Consider the following 19,720-nt stretch of genomic DNA (forward strand, 5'->3'; position numbering starts at 1 on the left):
ATTTGGATTTGGGGTTGGAGTTGGGCAGTTGTTGGTTGATTGGTGAGGGGTGTGTATTTTGTGTAGTTGTGTAAGTTGTGGTGGTTGTAGAGGGGGAAAGAATCAGAGTATCAGAGGGTGAAGATGTCGGGGAGAGAAAATGTACTAGTGGGAGGAGGAGGAGCAGATAAGATAAGCGGGTGGTTTGTCGGGGACGGGGTATCGACCGAGTCTAGGGTTGGAGTGTCAGCCTGGTTTAGAGTGGATTGGATAAGTGGTTTCAGGAACTCCGTAATGAGGGGCTGGTTCATCTGGGGTGTATCTACAATCTGGGAGTACGGGGTATTTGCTTTGGAAATGCTGTGGTGATACATCCCAGCGTAAAGGCAGCGGATGGGCAAGGGCCAGGGCTAAGCAGGGGATGGTCTAGATGCAAGTGTCACAGGCTGACCCCAGCTTCTATAGGGCTACACGGATTGCGGAGATAGCGGAGCCGGATCTCGAATCAAACATCGGTCTACCCTACAGCCTACAATGTCCATACTGACCAAATAAACATACGATTGCTACCGCACGAGGGTATCACAACTCTGCAACGCCAACACCCTCCTTTTCAGGCTGATGTCCTGCATGCAGCCCAGTCACGCCGCCCAAGCAATGCCGGCTCCGCCATCATTCATCTTCGTCAACGATGGATGGAATCTCTCGCTCCGCAACATCCGAATTCCTGCGGCAACCGGCAGAGCTCAGGCAGACGTGACCGGGGCGTTGTGTCATCCCATCGTGCCCTGTCGAGGTACAGCGTAGGTACACGGAACACACAACGCAGGGGCGAAAAAAGCACAAAAGCGAAATCAGAGATCAAGGCAAGAGTAGTTTGGTAGTATGGACCGATCATGTGCCAGATATCCGGAACTCCCCTGCGCGAAGGTAGGAAGAAAGAAGAAACGCTTTTTTGAATGTATCAACGGGTTGTGTGCCTGGTCAAAATTTTTTCATTTCCCTTGTCTGTGTGGTTCCGCAGGGCTTCTCGCAAGGGGCGAGGATTCCATCTTCTATCTGAATCTGTTTCCTCAGAAAAACGAGATATATTAATCCATCATCATTGAAGAACGCCACATTGCATCATCGCTCCGGCACGGTCGCGTCGAGACGTTTACTTGCGGCGGAAAGAGCAGCCCTCAGTGAGACGGGCCTTACCACCGGTGGGCTGGCAGAGGACGGTCGAGCAGCCAGCGCAGACGACGACGGTCTGGGCGTGGGAGAAGACGGTGGTGATGGTGAAGCAGCCGGGGCACTTGACGTCCATGAAGAAGGAACGGGGGGCAGGCACAAGGGTCTGTTGAGACACCGGTATCAGCCAACCGCATCCCTTATCATTTTTTGATATATCCGATCCGGAGGTTCATACCTTGAGCTTGTGCTTGCGGGCCTCAGCCTGAGGCGTGGGGTTGAGGAGGTCGACCGCGAGAACCTATCCAAGGAAGTCCGTCAGCTCAACATTTTCCGACAAAGATTTTGGGGTGTTTCTGCGGCGACGGGATGGCGACGGCGACGGGGAGCACAGATAGCGAACGGCGTGTGCCAGTCGAGACAGGCATGCAGAGGGAGGTTCGGCATAGGCTGGGATGGAGGTCGAAGGGCAGAACGTACCATCTTGACGAGACAAAAAGTCGATCAGCGAAGGGAGTTGATTGATGCGCTGATGGAGATGGCCTGCTTGAGGGTGAAAGCGAAAAGGTGGTCTCGTGGAGATGGCGAGCGCTGAAGGGAATTCTCGACGGCGTCAGCCAGGGCGGCCCGTTTGGGGCGCATAGGGTTGCAGCCCTCTCGCTAATACTGCCCGAACAAGCACTTTTGCCACGGCCCGGCGGTGCCCCCCGTGGCTGGCCGTCCTTCCGCCAATGGCAGCCCGCTTATATCAGCCTCTAGATGCTGCTAGACGCTCCAAGGTCCTTCTGCTCGGAGCTCTTCCTACTCCTTACGCATGTGTCCACCACCGTTGCCACCATGTGCTAAGCTCATACAAGTACATTTCTATCGCTAATCCAATACGCTACTGACTAGATTCGGGCATGACATACGTTCCTGTCCAGTGGCATGTGCCTGCCATTCCGACACCGGACTCTCCGACTTCCTTCCAATGCTTCTGATCCGCAATGCTAGAATGCACGAACCGCTGCTCGTCCAATTAACCCTCCCTGTGATGCGACTCGGTCCTCCCCCGCGTAACTCATTCCTCATACGTCACCGCCCTCGTTTGCGACCTCACTAGTTCGATTTCTTCGCATCGCCGTTGGCGGCTACCACTTCCACATGGGGGTGTTTGATCGTCAAGCACCAGATATCGATATAGTCGCATATCGTCGTGATGATGTCATGCTGTTTGCGATTAGCGTTTCGTCACAAGATATCCTCGGCCGAACTTACCACGAAGCTGCCATAGACGCCAACCGACAGACCAAGGCACACCCAGAGGAACGCAACCTGACCCTCACCGTCTCCCAGCAGGCTGGACCAGACACCAAACGTCGCACCAGCGCTGTCGATAACCGCCAACGCAAGAGGAATCAGAAGCATGTTGAAGTAAGGGAAGCTGGCTTTGACCAGGTGCGCACAGATCATCCTGCCCACGGCGTACGCATTGATCATGCCAACGTACAGGCAGAACGGAACCATGTAGTTCTCCAAGATGGTGGGTTGCAAATAGAGATAGGCCGGCACAAGAGTCCACACCGCGACGAGAGGGAGCAGACCGTACAGGGGCTTGATGGGGTCCTGCTTACGCTCGCAGCGCACCTGCATGACGTGCACAATGCTGGAGCCTGTGGCGAAGAAGAGGAGGACTCCACCGTAGACCAAATACCACTGCGTAAAGGCCATGTCGTAGATGTTGTCCGGGAGGAAGGCCAATTTGGGAACACCAATGGTCTCAAGCATGGAGCGATGCCAGAAGCTGCCGCCGCCAATATAGGCAGTAAAGCCGAAGACAACGCAGAGAGTGAGAACGCCCTCGACGGGGCCGGAAATGACTCCCAGGGTCAGCACTTGGGTGTAATATTCATCCCAGGTCTGAACATAGAACGTCATGGTAGCTTTATCTTATCAGCATTCCGAGGCTCAAATTGAGCTGGTAGAGCCACGTACATCCAAAAAGGGTCAACAGAGTTGCCCAAGACTGGCCGAGGTTCATGGCAGCGGCGAAGATCAAGACTCCCAAAGCCGTATTGCACGCATCAACACCTAAGGCGACTTAATCTCCGAACAACCTAAGTCTGAAAGCCGACCTATGCACTTACTGTGATCAAACAGCTCACCCAGAGGACCGCTCTGCTTGGTTCTCCGCCTGTAAGATCGATTTAGCATCGAGCCTACCCGTCAACAGAATATCAAGGGGCGCAAGGGGCAGGTCGTACGCTTGGATGCCGTCTACGCCGTCAAACGTCTGGTATAGGAACAACCCAATGGCGCAACTGGCATAGACCCAGGGCGGGCAGTCCTGGTCTAGGGTCGGGTTGTACCAGAGGATAGTGAAGAAGTTGACTACCACGAAGAAGAACCCAGTCAGGGTGATCTACCCAGTCCTCAGTTATAGGCTTCATATCCCATCAGGACTCGCGACTTACGGCGTTAGGACTAAGATCGGCGAGCGAGGCTGTTAGCCAGGGAAGAACTCTAAAGACGAATCAAGCCAGCTCGCCACTTACGCCATGCTCATGGGGAAGAATTTGATCACAAAGTCATTATAGAACGGCTTGAGGATGTATCGGCTAACAAGCGACAGATCGATACCTGCATAACGGTATTCGCGCAGCTTGGGCAGTTGATCTTGCCGAATGTACACCATCTTGTCGGTGTCTTAGAAGCGCCTGAGTTACAGGAGCAATACGACCAAAGAATCCAGGTAGTCAGTGTGCTTGAAGGATGCTGCTTCACACGCGAGGAAAGCCAAGCCGGCGGCGGACTCAGGTTGACGCCAGAATTGTCAATGCCGCGCGGAAACGGGGGAAACAAGGGCCGGAAAGGCGAACAAGGCCTGGGGCGTGAAAGAACTGCTAGCAATTAAAGATGAAGTGGAAAGAACAAGCAGAAAGGAGAAGCAGAAAGCAAGGGAAAAGAAAAAAAGGAGACAAAAAAAAAGACACGATGAGGATGGTGGGCACCGTTGTTGATGTCTGTCTTCTTCCACGCCGTGAATTTTCTAGGAACTTTTTTTTTTCTGCCGGCGGAAGCAGCGCTGCAACGGGCGGACGCGGGGACCAAAGCCTCCCACGCCAACCAGTCGCTCTCGGCAGCCACTGGGCCAAGAACCTTGCCTGCTTCAGGCGCTGTAAAGAATCCCACCGCACATCTTCGAAGGACGGTGTGGATTCACACGGCACGCGCACGTGCAGGCGTGCCTCTCATTTGCTGGCTACCCTCGGACGGAGCAGTCTCCTCTTTCTTATCAGTAAAGCCCGGCTCTGATCGTCGTGGGACAAGTGGGGTGGCCAGCAACCCGACAGCCAGTCTGCTAAGTCTAGCGAGGCCCGAGGTTTTTGGCGATGACGGGAATGGATTTAGTCGACTACAAAGCGGGGAGACGCTAGAACCGTCAAGCGGGACCATGGATCAACTTTGTTTTCGGTGGCTGGGGATTTCGGACTTGACAACTAACAACAACGAAAGATAATAGATACAGCATGGAACACTTTGAACATGTGCTGTGCTAATGCTAGATACGATACACGAAAGGCACTAGGACCGGCTCAGGTGAGAAACAGTGGGCAGTGTACGAAGTACACTAGGGTCCAAGGTTCCTGAGACTCGGGATAGTGCAACAATAGACAGGCCTAGTCGTTCCATGCTAGATCCGGCTCCTGTCTATACACTCCCTTGCTCTCTGTTCATGGCGCTCGGATCGTCGAGGAACATAAGTCAGGCTTGGCTCTGGATGCCTGGGCACTGTAGGATCGCCCCGTGATCATTACCATGTGACCGTGACTGGGTTTAACCAACCGGGCTCCATGGCATAGGGATCAGAATCCGGCTTTGCATGGTCTGGATAAGCGGGACCGTCTTATGCACGGTTTCCGCCCAGCCTTCGATGCCCCAGGACTGCTCCCGACGGACCTTGCGCTCCTCGAGGTTCGCAAACTGCCAGAGATGGTGCACAGTGTTCAACTCTCCAATCTGAACGAACCATGCCCCGACGCCCTCCATGACCTCCCGGCGGGCTTTGAGACCGCGTCGCCAGTGCGTCTCCCATTCCAAAAGGTTTCCGGGGTGGAGTGTGTATGATCGGAGCTCAAAAAGGCCACCCAGGCGCCGTGGAGGAGTTGTTGGCCAGAAGGAAAACTCTTGCATCAACGATGTCTTCTTGCTCTTGATCAAACTCTTCAACTTGCGGTCAAATTCGGGGAATTCGGGATGACTGGAGATGTTGTGCAGAGAAGCATGGTAGCCTTCGTATCGCTGATATTCCCAGATATGAACTGCAAAAATGATTAGCATCCTGGTCTGAGAGGCAGGCTGAATGCCACCAGATGGAAAATGGGCGCATTTAGTCAAGTACCAAAGGTGTCATTGTCTCCGACCTGTGTACGCCAGCTTCCAACCAAGTTCACCCGGTTCTCTGGGTCGGACGCCATGCGCGGATACCACTGGCCAACGAGGTTGACATAGTCGTCGACTTTGTCGGGCTTCACATCATGGAAGACGATCGAATGTACGTATTTTCCACGGGCGAGGACCTGCGAAAACGACCGCTCGATATCTTTGTCCAGTTGCTGGCCTTCCTTGGTTCCGTAGATGAGCGACGACAGGGGGCCGCGCTTCGGAGACTGACTGGCTTCCTGCAGCTGCTCGTCTCCTATAATCCGGTGGGTAGAAAGTGAGCCCAAAGCCTTATGATCAAGAACTTCAGCGGCATCAAACACAAGGTTCTTGTTACTGCTCGCATTGCTCTCACCCGGAGCAGTGGGAGCGGCAGCGTACTCACGAAAGCGGTCACGGGATGCAGGGGATGAGGCAGTAGAACCAGAAGCATCGACAGACTGACTCTCTTGCTGTTCTCTCTTCTTGCGAGCCACCTCCAGATTCTCGCGGAACTCCTTTTGACGGGCATTAAACTCCACCGCCGAGTCGGGGGTGATGTCACGGATAGAGGGGGCGCGGTAGGCAGTGGCAGAGGAACTGAAGGGGCGAGCCAGCGAAGACGCTGGCCGCAACAAGCGTGGGGCGAACATGATTCCGAGGGTAGATATACAGAAGTAGATGCTGTTTGAAGACAGAAGACAAAGCAAAAGAAAGCTCTACGCTCTCAGATAAAAAGACACAGTGGTCGGGGGGAAAGACGTGGTTGAAGAAGGGTGCTGGGTGTCGAAGTGACAGCAACACGGGAGCCCAACCACGGCGCCGAGGTTAAGGAGGCGACACAGAGAAGAGGGGCTTCAACACCGAGAGGGGAAGTAAGAAACTGAGACAACAGGTAAGGGCAGGGATGGCAGAAGCAGGTAGACACGCGATGAATGACCTGACCGACGGCTAAAGGGAAGGAGCACTACAGCAGGAGTCCACGGAACCAGTCAGGTAGCAAGCTTTGAGAGCCAGGATCAGCAAAGAGGAGGGATCGAATTGTCGGGCGGAGAAGAAATAATCCCCAATGGCGGGTGTCGGTTAAGGCTGACGGATGTGTGCGATATTGGGTGACAATTTAAATAGAGCCAATGGTGGCAGAGGAGGGCGGGATGGGAGAAAAAGAGGAGAGAGGAGAGAGGACTAGAGAGAGGGAGGACAGCTGGAGGTACCTCCGGACCGCGTAGTGGAAGCTGGGGAAAGTCGTCACTTGCTAAGCTAAGAGAGTGCGGGGAAAACCGCCTGAAGACCTGTCCGGGAGGCTGTGCTGTTCCCAGCAACCATGTACAGCTGGGGTCTGCCTTATATAGGGCCCAAGCACCAATCCCAGCCCTAGTGTACTAATTTCCCATGCCGATACACGTCCTGCTCCTGCGGATGAGGTGTAGCCCCCGAGAGAGAGACATTCCTCGTGATTTGTCCATTCTTCTGTCTAGGCCGATCTTCACTGCCTAGTGCTGCAGCTCCTAGCCCATGACGAAAGCGGTCTTCCTTTCCTCCGTGCCCACGGCTACTGGCTTGATAACCGGCATGAGAGCCATCGAGTGCCGTGTCTCATCCGATTGGTAAATGGGTAGACAATGCCCCTTATCACACTATTCATAGTACTGGAGCTTGCAAAACCAGCAGCACAACACAAGCGTAGCTCCCAGCACCGATGACGTCGTGGACGGAGCAGCGGCCTTATGTAATCCGCGACGAGCCGCGCGGTGATCCGGGCCCGGTAGGCTAATCCTAAAGAGGATTAGGATGGTCAACCCAATCCGGTAGCGCCTCATTGTTCCGGGCCGCCCCTCCAGGCCCTCCAGGCCCGCCACTTGCTGTTGTCCCTCTGCCTCTGTGCTACAAGCTCCTTGACTCAAACGGAGTCCAGACTGCGATTGTTGTGTTTGACGTCAAAATCATCTGTACCTCGGCTCTGAATAAAATCTCACCATGGCGGATTCAATGAACCCTCCCCTCTCTTACGAGGCCTCTGCCTCAACTACCCATCCGCATGTTGGGAGCACCCTCCCAACGGAGGTGATCTCGAGTCTCAAGAATTCCCGATTCGTGAGTACTATGATAGCTCCAGTTCCATGCTCTACCCCTGTCCGCGGCAGCTGATTGTGCACTCTACCAGCTTCATCTTGCAACATGTGATGGCCTGACCCCGCACATCTCGCTCATGTCCTACACCTACCTTCCCTCGACTCCCTATGACCCGTATCCGACGATTATCATGACCACCAACCCCTCCTCTCGCAAGACCAATCACTTGCTAACCAACCCTCGTGTCTCCCTCCTGGTCCACGACTGGGTCTCACACCGTCCGCCTACCCGGGCTCTCAATCCCGGTGGTCGCGAAGGGTCTCCTCCCCCTGCTGCGACACGGTCTTCATTGGCAAGTCTGCTTCTGAACTTGAACACAAGTGCGCTGTCGAGTATTTCCACCACCATCACCGGTACTGCCCGCTTCCTGGAACCGGGCTCGGATGAGGAGACGTGGTGCAAGAAGCAGCACTTGGAAAACAACACCTTTGAAGAAGAGTTGGGCACTTTTGGACAGCAGCAGCAGCAGCAGCAGCAACCCGGTCAAAGACGGGCCAGTGTCTCTATTGACAGCGATGTGCGCGTCGTGGTTGTTAGTGTGCGCGAGGGCCGCATTGCAGACTGGAAGGGCGGCGTGAAGGATTGGCAGCTGGTTTTGGACGGTGAAGAATCGCAAGAGGCTTTGGTTAACGGCGTTCCGTCCGCATAGTGCTTGCTGATTTTTGTGCTACCTTGTGTATCATAGCTCGAGAGTGGACTTGCCGACTTGGGAGATTGCAAGCAGATGCTCAGGCGTAAATTGCCTATGTTCAGTCATCGGGGTCTTTCGGCGTACCGGGTTCCTGAAGATGTCAGTGGACACGATCTGGCCGTCATACTTCCGGACGAATTTGGAAGTATCCACTGCTGTACATAGAATTGAAGCTGCATGCAAAGTCAAATTGAAAATAAGCTCCGTGCTGCAAGCACGCAACCTGAGATCCGGATTGCCTTTGTCGTCACATGATCGGGAGCTCCCCGGTGACGTTGAATCTTATCGGACAAAGCTACCACCATCCTCAACTCAATTCCTCGACTCCGACTGATCCCTCACCAATTGCACCCCAACCACCGCCCTTATACCTCCTCACATACGATGCAAATACACCAACACCACTAACCACCAATTTAATCTCCAATCCCAACTCAACACCAACCACCACCACCAAAATGCGCCTCGCCCACCTCCACTTCCCCGACATAACCTCCTTCACCCGGGTCGCCAACCTCCAACAAACCCTGACCAGCCGCCTCCTCTCCCACAAAAAGCACCTCACCCCGAACCCTCCGGACCCAACCATCATAACCTTCACCCCGAATCCCGTCTACACGACCGGACGCCGCGACCTCCCGCCCTCCAACACCAGCCACCCCACCACCAACACCAACACCACCACCAACAGCAGCAGCAGCAGCAAACTCTCCCTCCCCCCCTCCCTCGAACCAATCCGCTCACTCCTAATCCCACCCCGCACAAACCCAAACCCAATTATCCCCCCCACCAAAGTCGCAGAATACCACCCCACGCTTCGCGGCGGGCAAACGACCTACCACGGCCCGGGGCAAATGGTCGCATACACGATCCTGGATCTCCGACGACTGGGCCTCACCCCGCGCTGTCATATTCGGTTATTAGAGAATAGTGTGATTGAGGTGTTGGGGCGGTATGGGGTCCGGGGAATGGTGACGGAGGATCCGGGCGTGTGGGTGAATCCGGATGGGAAAGACGGGACGGTTCCGAGGAAGATTACGGCGGTGGGGGTGCATTTGCGGAGACATATTAGTAGTTATGGGATTGGGTTTAATGTCACGGAGGAGCCGATGTGGTGGTTTCGGCAGATTGTGGCGTGTGGGTTGGAGGGGAGGGAGGCGACGAGTTTGCGGGGGGTGGGGGTCGAGGGGGTGAGTGTGGATGAGGTTGCGAGGCAGTTTGTCGGGGCGTTTGTGGGGAGGGTGAATCGGGATTTTGCTTGTGGGGAGGGAGCTAGGGGGGAGGGGATTGAGGAGGTGTATAGTGTCACGGAGGAGGATTTACTACGGGAGTAGGGTGGTTGGTTTATACTGTGGGGTTTTGGTGATTGGGCTGTACACTGGCTGTGCAGTGATCCGAGAATTCGAGCACAGCGAATGCTGCACAAACCGTGGTAATGTGCAGTCAAGAAGGTTCATTATGAATGGTACATTTGCATGGTCTATACCAAAATCGTCGATGCTAAGATCGGCCAGAGCGAGCAATTGAATGAAGATAGAGCAGCCAGGGGTTCCGGCTGGCGCGCTTTTCTGGAGGACGGATTCAAAGCAAACATTAGGTATACAGGATTACAAAAAGGTGCAGCAAGTATATATAGAGAAGCGAACGGAGGGGACATGACAGGCTGGAACGCCCAGAAGCATGGTACCTCAATGCCAGTGGTGGAAACCCCGATTCCCAAATCGGAACATTCACAGCAAATGACCCAGTTCAGTGGCTGAAGAGCAAGCAAGTCAAGAAGGGTATAGAAACAGAGCAATGCGACGGTCGAAAGTCATAAAGTATGGGCCAGTGGGGTTCAGAGAATGACGCATCGTTCCCCGGATCCGTTAGAGCCCTGGGCTTTGACTTCCAGGGCGACCTTTGCTGCTTCGTAGAATGTTTCCATGATACCACGATTTTGCACGGCGGAGCATTCTGCAAGAGGTCTGTCAGGGACCATCATGGGATGACATCACAGGGTATAGTCCTTACCCAGATATTTCACTGCTCCGATTTCCTTGGCCTTTGCTAATCCTTCATCATAAGTGATCGCATTCGGATTGTCGTTTAGGAACTCGTCCTTCCTCAAGTCACACTTGAGGGCAGTGAGCACCAGTTTGACATTGGGGCAGTTCTCCGAGATCTCTTCGATCCATTTGCTCGCCACGTTCTCGAACGAATCCCGACTTTCGACCTAGTACAAGTCAACGTCATGTCCACCCACAAGGATCATCCGTCCTCACGCTAAAACAAAGCATAATCACATGTGTGTCCTCATAGGATAGCGCACGCAATCGGTCAAATTCTTCCTGGCCAGCCGTATCCCATAGCGACAATTCCATGTGAACACTATCCACGAAGATATCTTAGGCGAACATGAGCATGCGGAAACGATATGTATAGAGGGAGGAAGTACCATGCACATAGTTCTCTGTCAAACTCCACGGTTAGTAGGATGGTTCATCATAGACCGAGGAAGCAAATGCGCACCAAATACAGTAGGCTCACTGGGTAGGTATGAGGTTAATACCGCAACTTGGAATTAGAATGAGGAGAAGGCCATGCTCACTAAACGGTTGGGAAGTATCTGGCGCAATACGTTAGCTAACTTGGAATCCAAGGGGGATACAGGAGGTGCCCACCCTCTGGTGAAGACGTTCAAAGCGGAGGTCTTGCCGCAAGCGCCATCCCCTCTTATCTAGAAATCAGCATTCTGGCCATCGAGCGTGGTTTCCAGGGCTCGCAAACTGACAATAACACCATCTTGCGCCGAACCACCTTTTGACGGCCGCAGAGATCCATTGTGAGGGTTTTGGAGGGTGATCTGTCAAAGTATGCGGAAAGAAGGGTCCAAGCAAATGATAAGGGAGGGAAGGGGCTGGATCGAGAGGGGGTCGACCGAACGACAGGAATGCGTATGGAAGATAAGGGAATTAGAGTGTGTGGAGTAAGGGCGAATAGGTACGGCTAACGTTTCACGAGACTCAGATCTGGTTGCGAACACGAAGATACTTAGTAGTCGTGGGCCGCCGTGCAGGGTCGGTCGATGTCATCGGCTCCGTCCTGCAATGGACGATCCGCGAATAAGACGATCGTCATCTGCCAAGCGTAGTGCCTGAACCGCTCTGGATGTCGGAGGCGCGGAGTCGCTTCGCCACGGCCACACTGGCGATATTCCTGACCCGCACAGCGTCCGTCTTTGCTGGATAGGCAGTGTGCCTTGATGGAAGTGGCTGTGTTCATCAGATAATGGACATTATTGCTTAGTATGTGCCAGCGGGCACACCCTCACTACCTTTTTAGTAGTGCTGTAGAGATCGGTTTAGTAGGCCTGCTCAGGCCTTGACAGCCGCCGGTTGCTTCAGTCGCTATATTTTTAGAATCATTGCATGCAGGGCTAAACCGGAGATCTTAGGCGACGTTATCAACGGCCTGTGTATTCCTACTCAGCTAAGAATAGGTTGAGTGGGCGTGAACCCCCAAAAATATATATGAGAACGAACTGCCTGGTTGTAGATTATGATCTCAGTATATTCATGTTTGTTTCAGCGCAATAGTAGCAAGTTGAAGAATTGGCCTAAGAATAATATTCGTGGCATGACAAGCTATTCTGGGACGTTGTTAGCAAGTCCCTCATGCTCGAGTAGACAGAGGAATCCATCCTTTGTTGTGCTTAACTGAGAGAGTAGACTCGGTCTCGGTCGGCCCCGGCGTCGACGACCAACCTGGAAGCTAAGGCGGGGAACCTCAACTTTGGCCCCAGGCTCCGATAGGCGCGGAAGCTCTCCATTCCTCCCTCACGTCCATCTCATCGAACTTATCTCCATCCATTATTAGCACGCCGTGCGCGCTCATTTCTCTCTCTCTTAAATTCCCTAGATACCCAGCACTCAGCGAGGCCCGTTTCCTCTTTCATAATGTCTGACGATGATGATTTCATGCAAGATTCGGGTGATGAGGAGTAAGCCTGAGCCATCCACCCAGGCATCCGGTATCCGTCGCCGCTAACCAGCTGAACTATCGCAGGTACGACTTCGAGTACGAAGATGCGGACGATGATGAATCTGGAGACGTCGGAATCGAGAACAAATACTATAATGCCAAACAAATGAAAATAGACAACCCGGAGGAGGCCATCGAGGAGTTTCTGGGTGTTCCGGATCTAGAACAAGACAAGGGCGACTGGTAAGAGCCCGTGGACCTCAGTGATGGGTCAGCCCCGATGCTGATGGTAGTTAAGGGGGTTTAAGGGACTGAAGCAAGCGATCAAATTGGAGTTCAAGCTTGGAAAATACAGCGATGTAAGTCGCCTCTTCTCGCTCCCCTTGATCACCGATAAGGTCCTGACCTTTCAGGCCGTCGAACACTACAGGGAACTCCTCACCTATGTCAAGTCGGCCGTCACGCGGAATTACTCGGAGAAGTCCATCAACAATATGCTGGATTACATCGAAAAGGGATCGGACGACGACACAGCTTACCAGTGCATGGAGGAATTCTATTCCCTGACGCTGCGCTCGTTTCAAAACACCAACAATGAGCGACTGTGGCTGAAAACCAACATCAAGCTGGCACGTCTTTGGCTGGAACGGAAGGAGTACGGCCAGCTGAGCAAAAAGGTGCGGGAGTTGCATCGGGCATGTCAACGGGATGACGGAACAGACGATCCGAGCAAAGGGACATACCTCCTGGAACTGTACGCTCTAGAGATCCAGATGTACGCCGAGACGAAGAACAACAAGCGACTGAAAGCACTCTACCAACGTGCCCTCCGCGTCCGGTCGGCAGTGCCACACCCCAAGATCATGGGAATTATCCGAGAATGCGGAGGGAAAATGCACCTGAGTGAGGAGAACTGGGAGGAAGCACAAAGCGACTTCTTCGAGTCGTTTCGGAACTACGACGAGGCGGGTTCAATACAACGGATCCAGGTGCTCAAATATCTGGTGTTGACCACCATGCTGATGAAATCGGATATCAACCCATTCTATTCCCAAGAGACCAAGCCGTACAAGAACGACCCCCGCATCTCCGCTATGACCGATCTAGTGGATGCGTTCCAACGGGACGACATTCATGCATACGAAGCCATCCTGAGCAAAAACCCGGACGTCCTGGCCGATCCGTTTATTGCCGAGAACATTGACGAGGTTAGCCGGAACATGCGGACAAAGGCCGTGCTCAAATTGATTGCCCCGTACACACGATTCACGCTGAAGTTCATTTCGAAACACATCCGGGTCTCGGTACCCGAGGTCCAAGACATTCTGAGCTTCCTGATCCTGGACAAGAAGCTCAATGCCAAGATCGACCAAGAAAACGGGATTGTGGAGGTCGAGAGCACTAGCGACGTGGACCGGCTACAATCCCTCCAGGAGTGGAACGCATCGCTGCGGTCTCTTTGGCAAGCGACCTTGAACGAAGGGGATGGATTCAGGGAAGATCCCACTCAGCTCCACGGCATGAGAGGAGGAGGGCCCATGTTCCAAGCCGGGCTTGGAGACGAAGCACCTGCAGGCTTACGGGCTGGCGGTCGCCGGCTGCGGGGTGGATACAAAGGCAGAAGCGGCGGCGGGCCTGGAACAAAGGCCGGGCTGGGGGGTCTCTAGTGGGAATGCATTGTTCCATCGGACATCCATTCACCCATCCATCCATCCATCCTCGCTGCGTCATATCCCGATAGAGTGCAAGGATACAAAGTCAGACCGGCACATACGGAGTACAGTCGGAAGAAGTGAAATCACAGCACACACACACACAACAGCCTACCACAGGGAAAACAATGAGATCATGAAGGCCAATGCGCGCGGGCAAACCACCTACCTAGACACATCCGTAAGCCACCCGACTAAAACACGCCAGGGACCCAGGCACACAACGTACTTTTTCCCCGGTACACAGTCCAGTCCACAGCCCACCCTACTTACCCCCATAACCCTTGCAAGTAGCAACGCCCCATCCATCCCTCCTGTCACTGCCGTACATACGGAGTACCACCATCATCCCCGACCATAATCCAAGTCCAGCTAAGACGCCGGGCGGGAACCCTACAGTCTTTCCCCCGGCCGCTTCGTGACAGGTCCAACCGGTCCAAGTAGCGATAAGCCATGTGGTAAGAAGTTTGCCAAAAAAGTACCGAAGTGTCAATGGACCCGTCTAGGTCTTGTCTGTCTGTCACTTCACTTCCTTAAACTTTTTTTATTTTCTTTTTTAGAGTTGCTTGCTTTTTATTGTAGTTGTACATATGTAACCCCGTATGCATGTTTGACGCCTCATACTCTCCCTCGCACTCCCAGAGGTGTAAGTGCTAGGTAGTATGTATGTTTGGTAGCGCTTCGGGGGACTTGGGAATCCGGGAATTGTGAAATTCTGGACTACGTACTCCGTACTTCTCTAAACTTAGTTTTTGGGGGAGGTGGGTTTTGCAGGGTTGGTTGTTTGTTTGTTTCCGTATACTCTACTCCACACTTCTTATTGATAATGTACATGATGGGATTGTGTACTCCTAACTCGAGCGGAGATAAATGTCTCACTGGATGGCATGGGATGGGATGGGATGGGATGGATCGGTCCGGATTGAGATGATGAAAGTGTGCATAACATCAGTATGTAAGAGGATGTAGTAGGTATAAAGGGGGGATGGGGATGGGGATGGGGATGTACTGCGACGGAGTACGGGCTGGGTCGAATGTCAATTGCATACGGGGTACGGTAGGACTAGGTACCGGGATGGAGGTACAGATGGCGTAGGAGGCACTATGCAGTGCCTGCCTAGGTAGGTAGTAGGTAGGTAGGTACTAGGTAGGTACGTTGCAGGAGTAGAGTACATTACAGCACAGCACAGCACAGCACGGACAGACAGATGTACATACATACTTGTTTAGGTAACTTGAGGGTAGATAGTACTCTGGATGGAGTAGGTGGAAGTGTATGTAGGTATGTACCCCACATCCATCCCAAAGGAGAAAATACACCCTCGGCCGAATAAACCCGCTACCTACTGGGATAATCTAGGTATATGGAGTAGGAAGCAATCAACTACATACTTACATCCAGGCCCATCCATATCCTACCAGGAAGTGAAGTATGTACAGCTGGTAGAGGTGGAACTACCAGGCAGTAAGTGGTGGTGGTACTTTTTGAATCCTTCCGCCGGGATGTGTGGTTGTTGGGTAGGTACATGGGAACATTTAGGTACCTGAGACGAACACATTAGAGTGAGGCAGAAGTAGGTACCTAACATAAGGTGAAACCGGGGGACAAATAGGTACCCAATCAATTCTGTGAAGGTAAGGGAGTCCCTGTACGGAGTACTTAGTAGATACTTGCCGAAGGACGTATGTACCCTGGATGAACTGTGGATGTAGAGTGGGAACAACAGAGTATAGTACATACTTGATTGTTAGGTTACACAAGGGGACCTGGACGTTTTCTTGGTTTATCTATCTATCTAGCGATCATTCGATCGGGATGGGATTGGCGCGGGGAGGTGAATGCCGATCAGTACGGTAGTTGGGGTTGGGGGTGGTGTGTGTGACTGAGGGTGGGTGTGTTTGCTTTCCTTCATCATTAGTGGGAGGAGGAAGTTTACGGAGCATCCTGCCGGGCTTTAGGTTAGCTACGGAGGAGATAGTAGATAGTACGGATAGATAAATAGCTATCTCTTGCTTGAGCTACGGAGATAACTCAGCTGTGCCCCGAAGGTGCAGGGTTCCTTTCCTTCTGCCACTGGATGTGCCTGTCAGGTAACTGACAGAAGTGTCATTTACCGGTGTGTATATTTGGTCCTTGCGAGGCCCCGAAAATACGCCGATGTCGCGAATGTGAACCTCGCTGCAGAAGACTCTGCAGTGACAGTTGAGACAGCCAGGTGCTTGGTATAGAAGAGCCAGATTTCCCTGCGATGCGGCCGTCTCCACCTCCACCGTTACCAGTCACCACACTTAATTATGCCTTTCCTTTTTTTTCCCTTCTGGCTTCTTGGCTATACTGTTCATTCATTTTTGTGCCATGCCAGTGCATGCCTCTTCTGCATCACCAGTCCTTGGGAACGGACAACGAATACCCAGACGAATCGGAAGGATGTCATCCTGCATGAAAGGCGGAAAAAAGCAATCAAATGAAACAAAGAAAAAAGGTGAGATTCAGGTACTCTGTGCTCCGTGATCTGTCGAGGCGACAAAGTACGCCCAGCGGACGAGGCAACCAGCCTCGCGGAGTGGATACAAGGGGACCCCGTACTCTACCGGCAGGGAGGCACCTGACAAAGCGCACCCGTCGCTAGGATATGTACCATGTACCATGTATCCCCGGCCAGGAAGGTGCGCAGCGTCCTTTGTAGAGGGGGAAAAAACAGAGTAAGCAAACGATCAGGGATGCGATGGATGGGCTCGGAGCGGCTTCCGAGGTAGCATATGCAAGCCCCCTCTTAGTTGGATCGAGAATCTTCCTGGAGCGGGAGTTATTGGTAGCCTGCCATCTCGGGCCATTTGATGCGGTTTGGAACATCCCCATCCGGAAAGAGACGGTCGATTACAATCCCTGTCCATGGCCACGGTCACAACCCGGAGGGCTGACTGGATGGCTGGTCACACCGGCAGGATGGGACCAGAGGTCTTACCATCATCTTACGGTGGTCTGATCCCATGCCAGGGCCATGCCAGGCAGTCAACCTCGATAGTTGCTCGTTGCTTCTTTTTCAAGTGCGGTGTGGGCGGTGGTGCCTGTGGACACTGGTGGTTGGGACTTGGGAGGCCCTACAATCCGTGTGGCGGTATGGAGTCCCGAGTACGTGCTGACGGCAGTGGGAGGGAGCCGTGAAGTATTAGTATGGGCGGGCTTACTTACATACATACATACATGTTGCGCGTGCTGGTCGGAGGTCCGCAGCGATTCGGAGGGCAGAATCAGAATCTATCTCAATCGGGTCCTTCAAAAAGGGTGCAACAGGAAAAGAGGCAGAAAGCGCGCGCACTGGAGGCAGTGAGGCACCGGCGGAATCCCGTGTCGTGTCGCAGACTCCGACTCCGCACTTTGAGTCGCTTCTGCATGCAAGACGGCTGGTAGCAGTGCGCGGATAGACGATAAATTAAAACGAAATAAACTCGACCAGCTTCCGGGCATGACTTGTCCCTTTCAATATCCCCGTCGTGGGTGTCGTGGGATCGAGCAGGGCGCGTGCGTGGAGACAAGGGCAAGTTCGTCGGCCGTAAATGCAGCTGCAGGCACTAACGCGGGCTGGTTTGGCACCGGCTCCCACTCGCCCGAGTTACTAGCTCTTGATAGCAAGAGTCAATCTCGAAGGTCTTGTCTAGCTGCGCTGCTGCAGCTCCTCCCGCCAGTCAAGCGGGTTTGTCGGCTGTCCTGCCAGGACATGTGGCCGTTCTCCAGCGCATGGAGGATCAAGAGGCGCAGGTAGGGGTCATCGGTTGCATCGAGATCGGGCGTTCGTTCTCTCAGCAGCAGCAGATGGGCTGGCCGTTTGCTGGCCGCGGGCATGTTTCGGCCGCCGTCTGGCTCCCCGGGCCTCTCGATCATCCTCAACCAAACCCGCCAGGGAGCGAAGAATAATACGACTCCCAGCACGTCTTCTGGACCCCCTCTGATTGTTAATCCCGTCCCGACACGACCAGGACTGCGATCTGAGCACCCGGACTGATCCCGTGGGTTGAGACGCTCTCGTCCAATCAGGATGCTTTCGGCATTTGCCTCGTGATATGCTTCAGTCAAGGCTCAATAGTCATACTAGTCAGGATGATGGCGAGGTGCCATTGTCATTATCAATCAGGTTGTTAATTTGCCGCGGTTTCATGGCGGTGACGCCTTATTCTTAGTTTATTTTTATTGTTTGTTTGTTTTTTTTTTCTCTTCTATCTTTTCTATTTTTACGCTTCTGAGGATCATCCCGAAGATAGTACACGATGGAGATGTACGGAGCAAGAAAATGAGTGGATAAACTGACTTCTTCAGCCGTGAGTTGAGCCAGCTGGATCGCGAGACGACGGGTGGAGGTCGGGCAGGATGGGGCCAATCCCTTCCAACGACTCTAGAGGACATGAATCAGGAGCACCAGCAGCCTACCACCACATCAGAAGTGTTGCACTGGATGGGGATGGCCGATGGGTGATGATCGCCCCCATTGGGTCCCCGTCCAACCGGCTCTTCCGCTGCACCTTCAACCTGCTGTAAGTCAAGCGATGCTGAGTTTGTTTTACCCTACCTGCCGCCCACCACACAGATGATCCCATTAATCATTAATTATTATTCTTCGTGGTCTGCTAAATAATATTGTTTGGCTTCCCTGACCTCGGGCCTACTAGTTGGCCTCACTAGTTACTATCGAGACGTTGATGATTCCCTGCACAGGCCAGTTACCAAGGAAAAAAAGGAAAGAAATAATAGCAACCAGAAAAACGCCCTGAACTTACACCCGGCCATTGATATCCAGACGTTGTGAGGATTGACCATCCATGTCTTGCGTCTTCCGGCGCCTTGTAAACCCCGTCGTGGCGGCTACTAGTCTTGATATCAACCCATCATGGCAGTCTTCTTCAACGTCATGATTATTCTTCCGGGGAGCTATTCCCCATGCATTCCAGGATTCCAATTCCACCCACCGGTGGTTCTGGGGTCAAGGAGTTCCACCACCGTAGTTGGTCTGGATGCGATGCGTGGATTTCCCGCATCCTGGCTTGTCGGAGGGGTGGTGGTGGTTGTGATGATGATGATGATGATGATGATGATGATGATGATGATGATGCTGCTGATGGTGGGTGTGAAGTACGGAACAAGTAGTTGTAGTATGTGTGTGAGGGAAATTACCCTGGGAATTATTTTTGTGACTATTGAGGGCCGTCCATCCTGGCGGAACCCAGCACGCATCCATCCGCTAGCGAGTTGCGACAGCAGACCGACTGGTATCGAGCCTAGTGGCCGTAAAGAACGACCCCGTCGGAAACCCCGCGCCCGGCCTTGAAGGTGGACGCAGCAGACTTTCAATCCACTCGCGCGCTCCCCTTTCTCCTCTCTCCACGAACGCAGCCATCCGGCCTCCATTTGCTGCCACTCAATTTCCCTTCTTAAACCCAGGGCCACCTCCGAGATCTGACGGACTTGCTTTGACCTGACTTGACCTGTCCAGTATCTTTGATTAGGTTCCCCATCATCCCTGTTCAGTCTACACCTTACTTTTACCTCCCACCTTATCTATTTCATCCTTCCTCCGTCCGTCCTTCTTCCCGTCAAGTGATTAGCCGGTCGCCCTGACCATCCATAATCCATCGTTCTGCTTTTCCTTCCCCTCCCACACTTCCACCCCCCCCC

At 53.3% G+C, this 19,720-nt stretch overlaps 8 protein-coding genes across 8 annotated transcripts; 3 read left to right on the forward strand and 5 right to left on the reverse strand.

Moving 5' to 3' along the window:
- Positions 1-835: 835 nt before the first annotated feature.
- Positions 836-1,699, reverse strand: BO80DRAFT_420735 (40S ribosomal protein eS27). Its single transcript, XM_025718435.1, has 3 exons — positions 1,633-1,699; positions 1,391-1,453; positions 836-1,318 (listed from the first exon to the last, which is right to left on the reverse strand). The coding sequence occupies exons 1-3, from the start codon at positions 1,633-1,635 to the stop codon at positions 1,136-1,138; spliced, it is 249 nt and encodes an 82-aa protein (XP_025580775.1). The 5' UTR covers positions 1,636-1,699; the 3' UTR covers positions 836-1,135.
- A 290-nt stretch (positions 1,700-1,989) lies between these two features.
- On the reverse strand, positions 1,990-4,244 carry BO80DRAFT_420736 (aminoalcoholphosphotransferase). The gene is made up of 7 exons (XM_025718436.1): positions 3,687-4,244; positions 3,606-3,615; positions 3,396-3,553; positions 3,279-3,325; positions 3,127-3,222; positions 2,410-3,074; positions 1,990-2,361 (listed from the first exon to the last, which is right to left on the reverse strand). The coding sequence occupies exons 1-7, from the start codon at positions 3,824-3,826 to the stop codon at positions 2,251-2,253; spliced, it is 1,227 nt and encodes a 408-aa protein (XP_025580776.1). The 5' UTR covers positions 3,827-4,244; the 3' UTR covers positions 1,990-2,250.
- Positions 4,245-4,809: 565 nt separating this feature from the next.
- Positions 4,810-6,566, reverse strand: BO80DRAFT_13349 (NIPSNAP family protein). Its single transcript, XM_025713607.1, has 2 exons — positions 5,534-6,566; positions 4,810-5,453 (listed from the first exon to the last, which is right to left on the reverse strand). Exons 1-2 carry the CDS (start codon positions 6,204-6,206, stop codon positions 4,969-4,971), a joined length of 1,158 nt encoding a protein of 385 aa, XP_025580777.1. The 5' UTR covers positions 6,207-6,566; the 3' UTR covers positions 4,810-4,968.
- A 964-nt stretch (positions 6,567-7,530) lies between these two features.
- On the forward strand, positions 7,531-8,335 carry BO80DRAFT_440319 (pyridoxamine 5'-phosphate oxidase family protein; the record flags this gene model as incomplete). Its single annotated transcript, XM_025721118.1, has 2 exons — positions 7,531-7,647; positions 7,718-8,335. The coding sequence occupies 2 exons, from the start codon at positions 7,531-7,533 to the stop codon at positions 8,333-8,335; spliced, it is 735 nt and encodes a 244-aa protein (XP_025580778.1).
- A 500-nt stretch (positions 8,336-8,835) lies between these two features.
- BO80DRAFT_343595 (lipoyl(octanoyl) transferase LIP2) lies at positions 8,836-9,711 on the forward strand (the record flags this gene model as incomplete). The annotated part of the gene is made up of 1 exon (XM_025715237.1): positions 8,836-9,711. The coding sequence occupies one exon, from the start codon at positions 8,836-8,838 to the stop codon at positions 9,709-9,711; it is 876 nt and encodes a 291-aa protein (XP_025580779.1).
- A 503-nt stretch (positions 9,712-10,214) lies between these two features.
- rho3 (Rho family GTPase RHO3) lies at positions 10,215-11,200 on the reverse strand (the record flags this gene model as incomplete). Its single annotated transcript, XM_025721119.1, has 8 exons — positions 10,215-10,333; positions 10,391-10,592; positions 10,642-10,763; positions 10,815-10,829; positions 10,889-10,905; positions 10,968-10,985; positions 11,041-11,091; positions 11,151-11,200. The coding sequence occupies 8 exons, from the start codon at positions 11,198-11,200 to the stop codon at positions 10,215-10,217; spliced, it is 594 nt and encodes a 197-aa protein (XP_025580780.1).
- A 758-nt stretch (positions 11,201-11,958) lies between these two features.
- Positions 11,959-14,210, forward strand: BO80DRAFT_420740 (putative COP9 signalosome subunit 2 (CsnB)). The gene is made up of 4 exons (XM_025718437.1): positions 11,959-12,359; positions 12,425-12,583; positions 12,639-12,699; positions 12,754-14,210. The coding sequence occupies exons 1-4, from the start codon at positions 12,316-12,318 to the stop codon at positions 14,005-14,007; spliced, it is 1,518 nt and encodes a 505-aa protein (XP_025580781.1). The 5' UTR covers positions 11,959-12,315; the 3' UTR covers positions 14,008-14,210.
- Positions 14,211-18,715: 4,505 nt separating this feature from the next.
- On the reverse strand, positions 18,716-19,546 carry BO80DRAFT_13716 (uncharacterized protein). The gene has a single exon (XM_025713645.1). The coding sequence runs from the start codon at positions 19,451-19,453 to the stop codon at positions 18,977-18,979; it is 477 nt and encodes a 158-aa protein (XP_025580782.1). The 5' UTR covers positions 19,454-19,546; the 3' UTR covers positions 18,716-18,976.
- Between the last annotated feature and the right edge of the window lie 174 nt (positions 19,547-19,720).

This window comes from Aspergillus ibericus, assembly GCF_003184845.1.
Source record: "Aspergillus ibericus CBS 121593 unplaced genomic scaffold BO80scaffold_1, whole genome shotgun sequence".
NCBI classification, from domain to species: Eukaryota; Fungi; Ascomycota; class Eurotiomycetes; order Eurotiales; family Aspergillaceae; genus Aspergillus; species Aspergillus ibericus.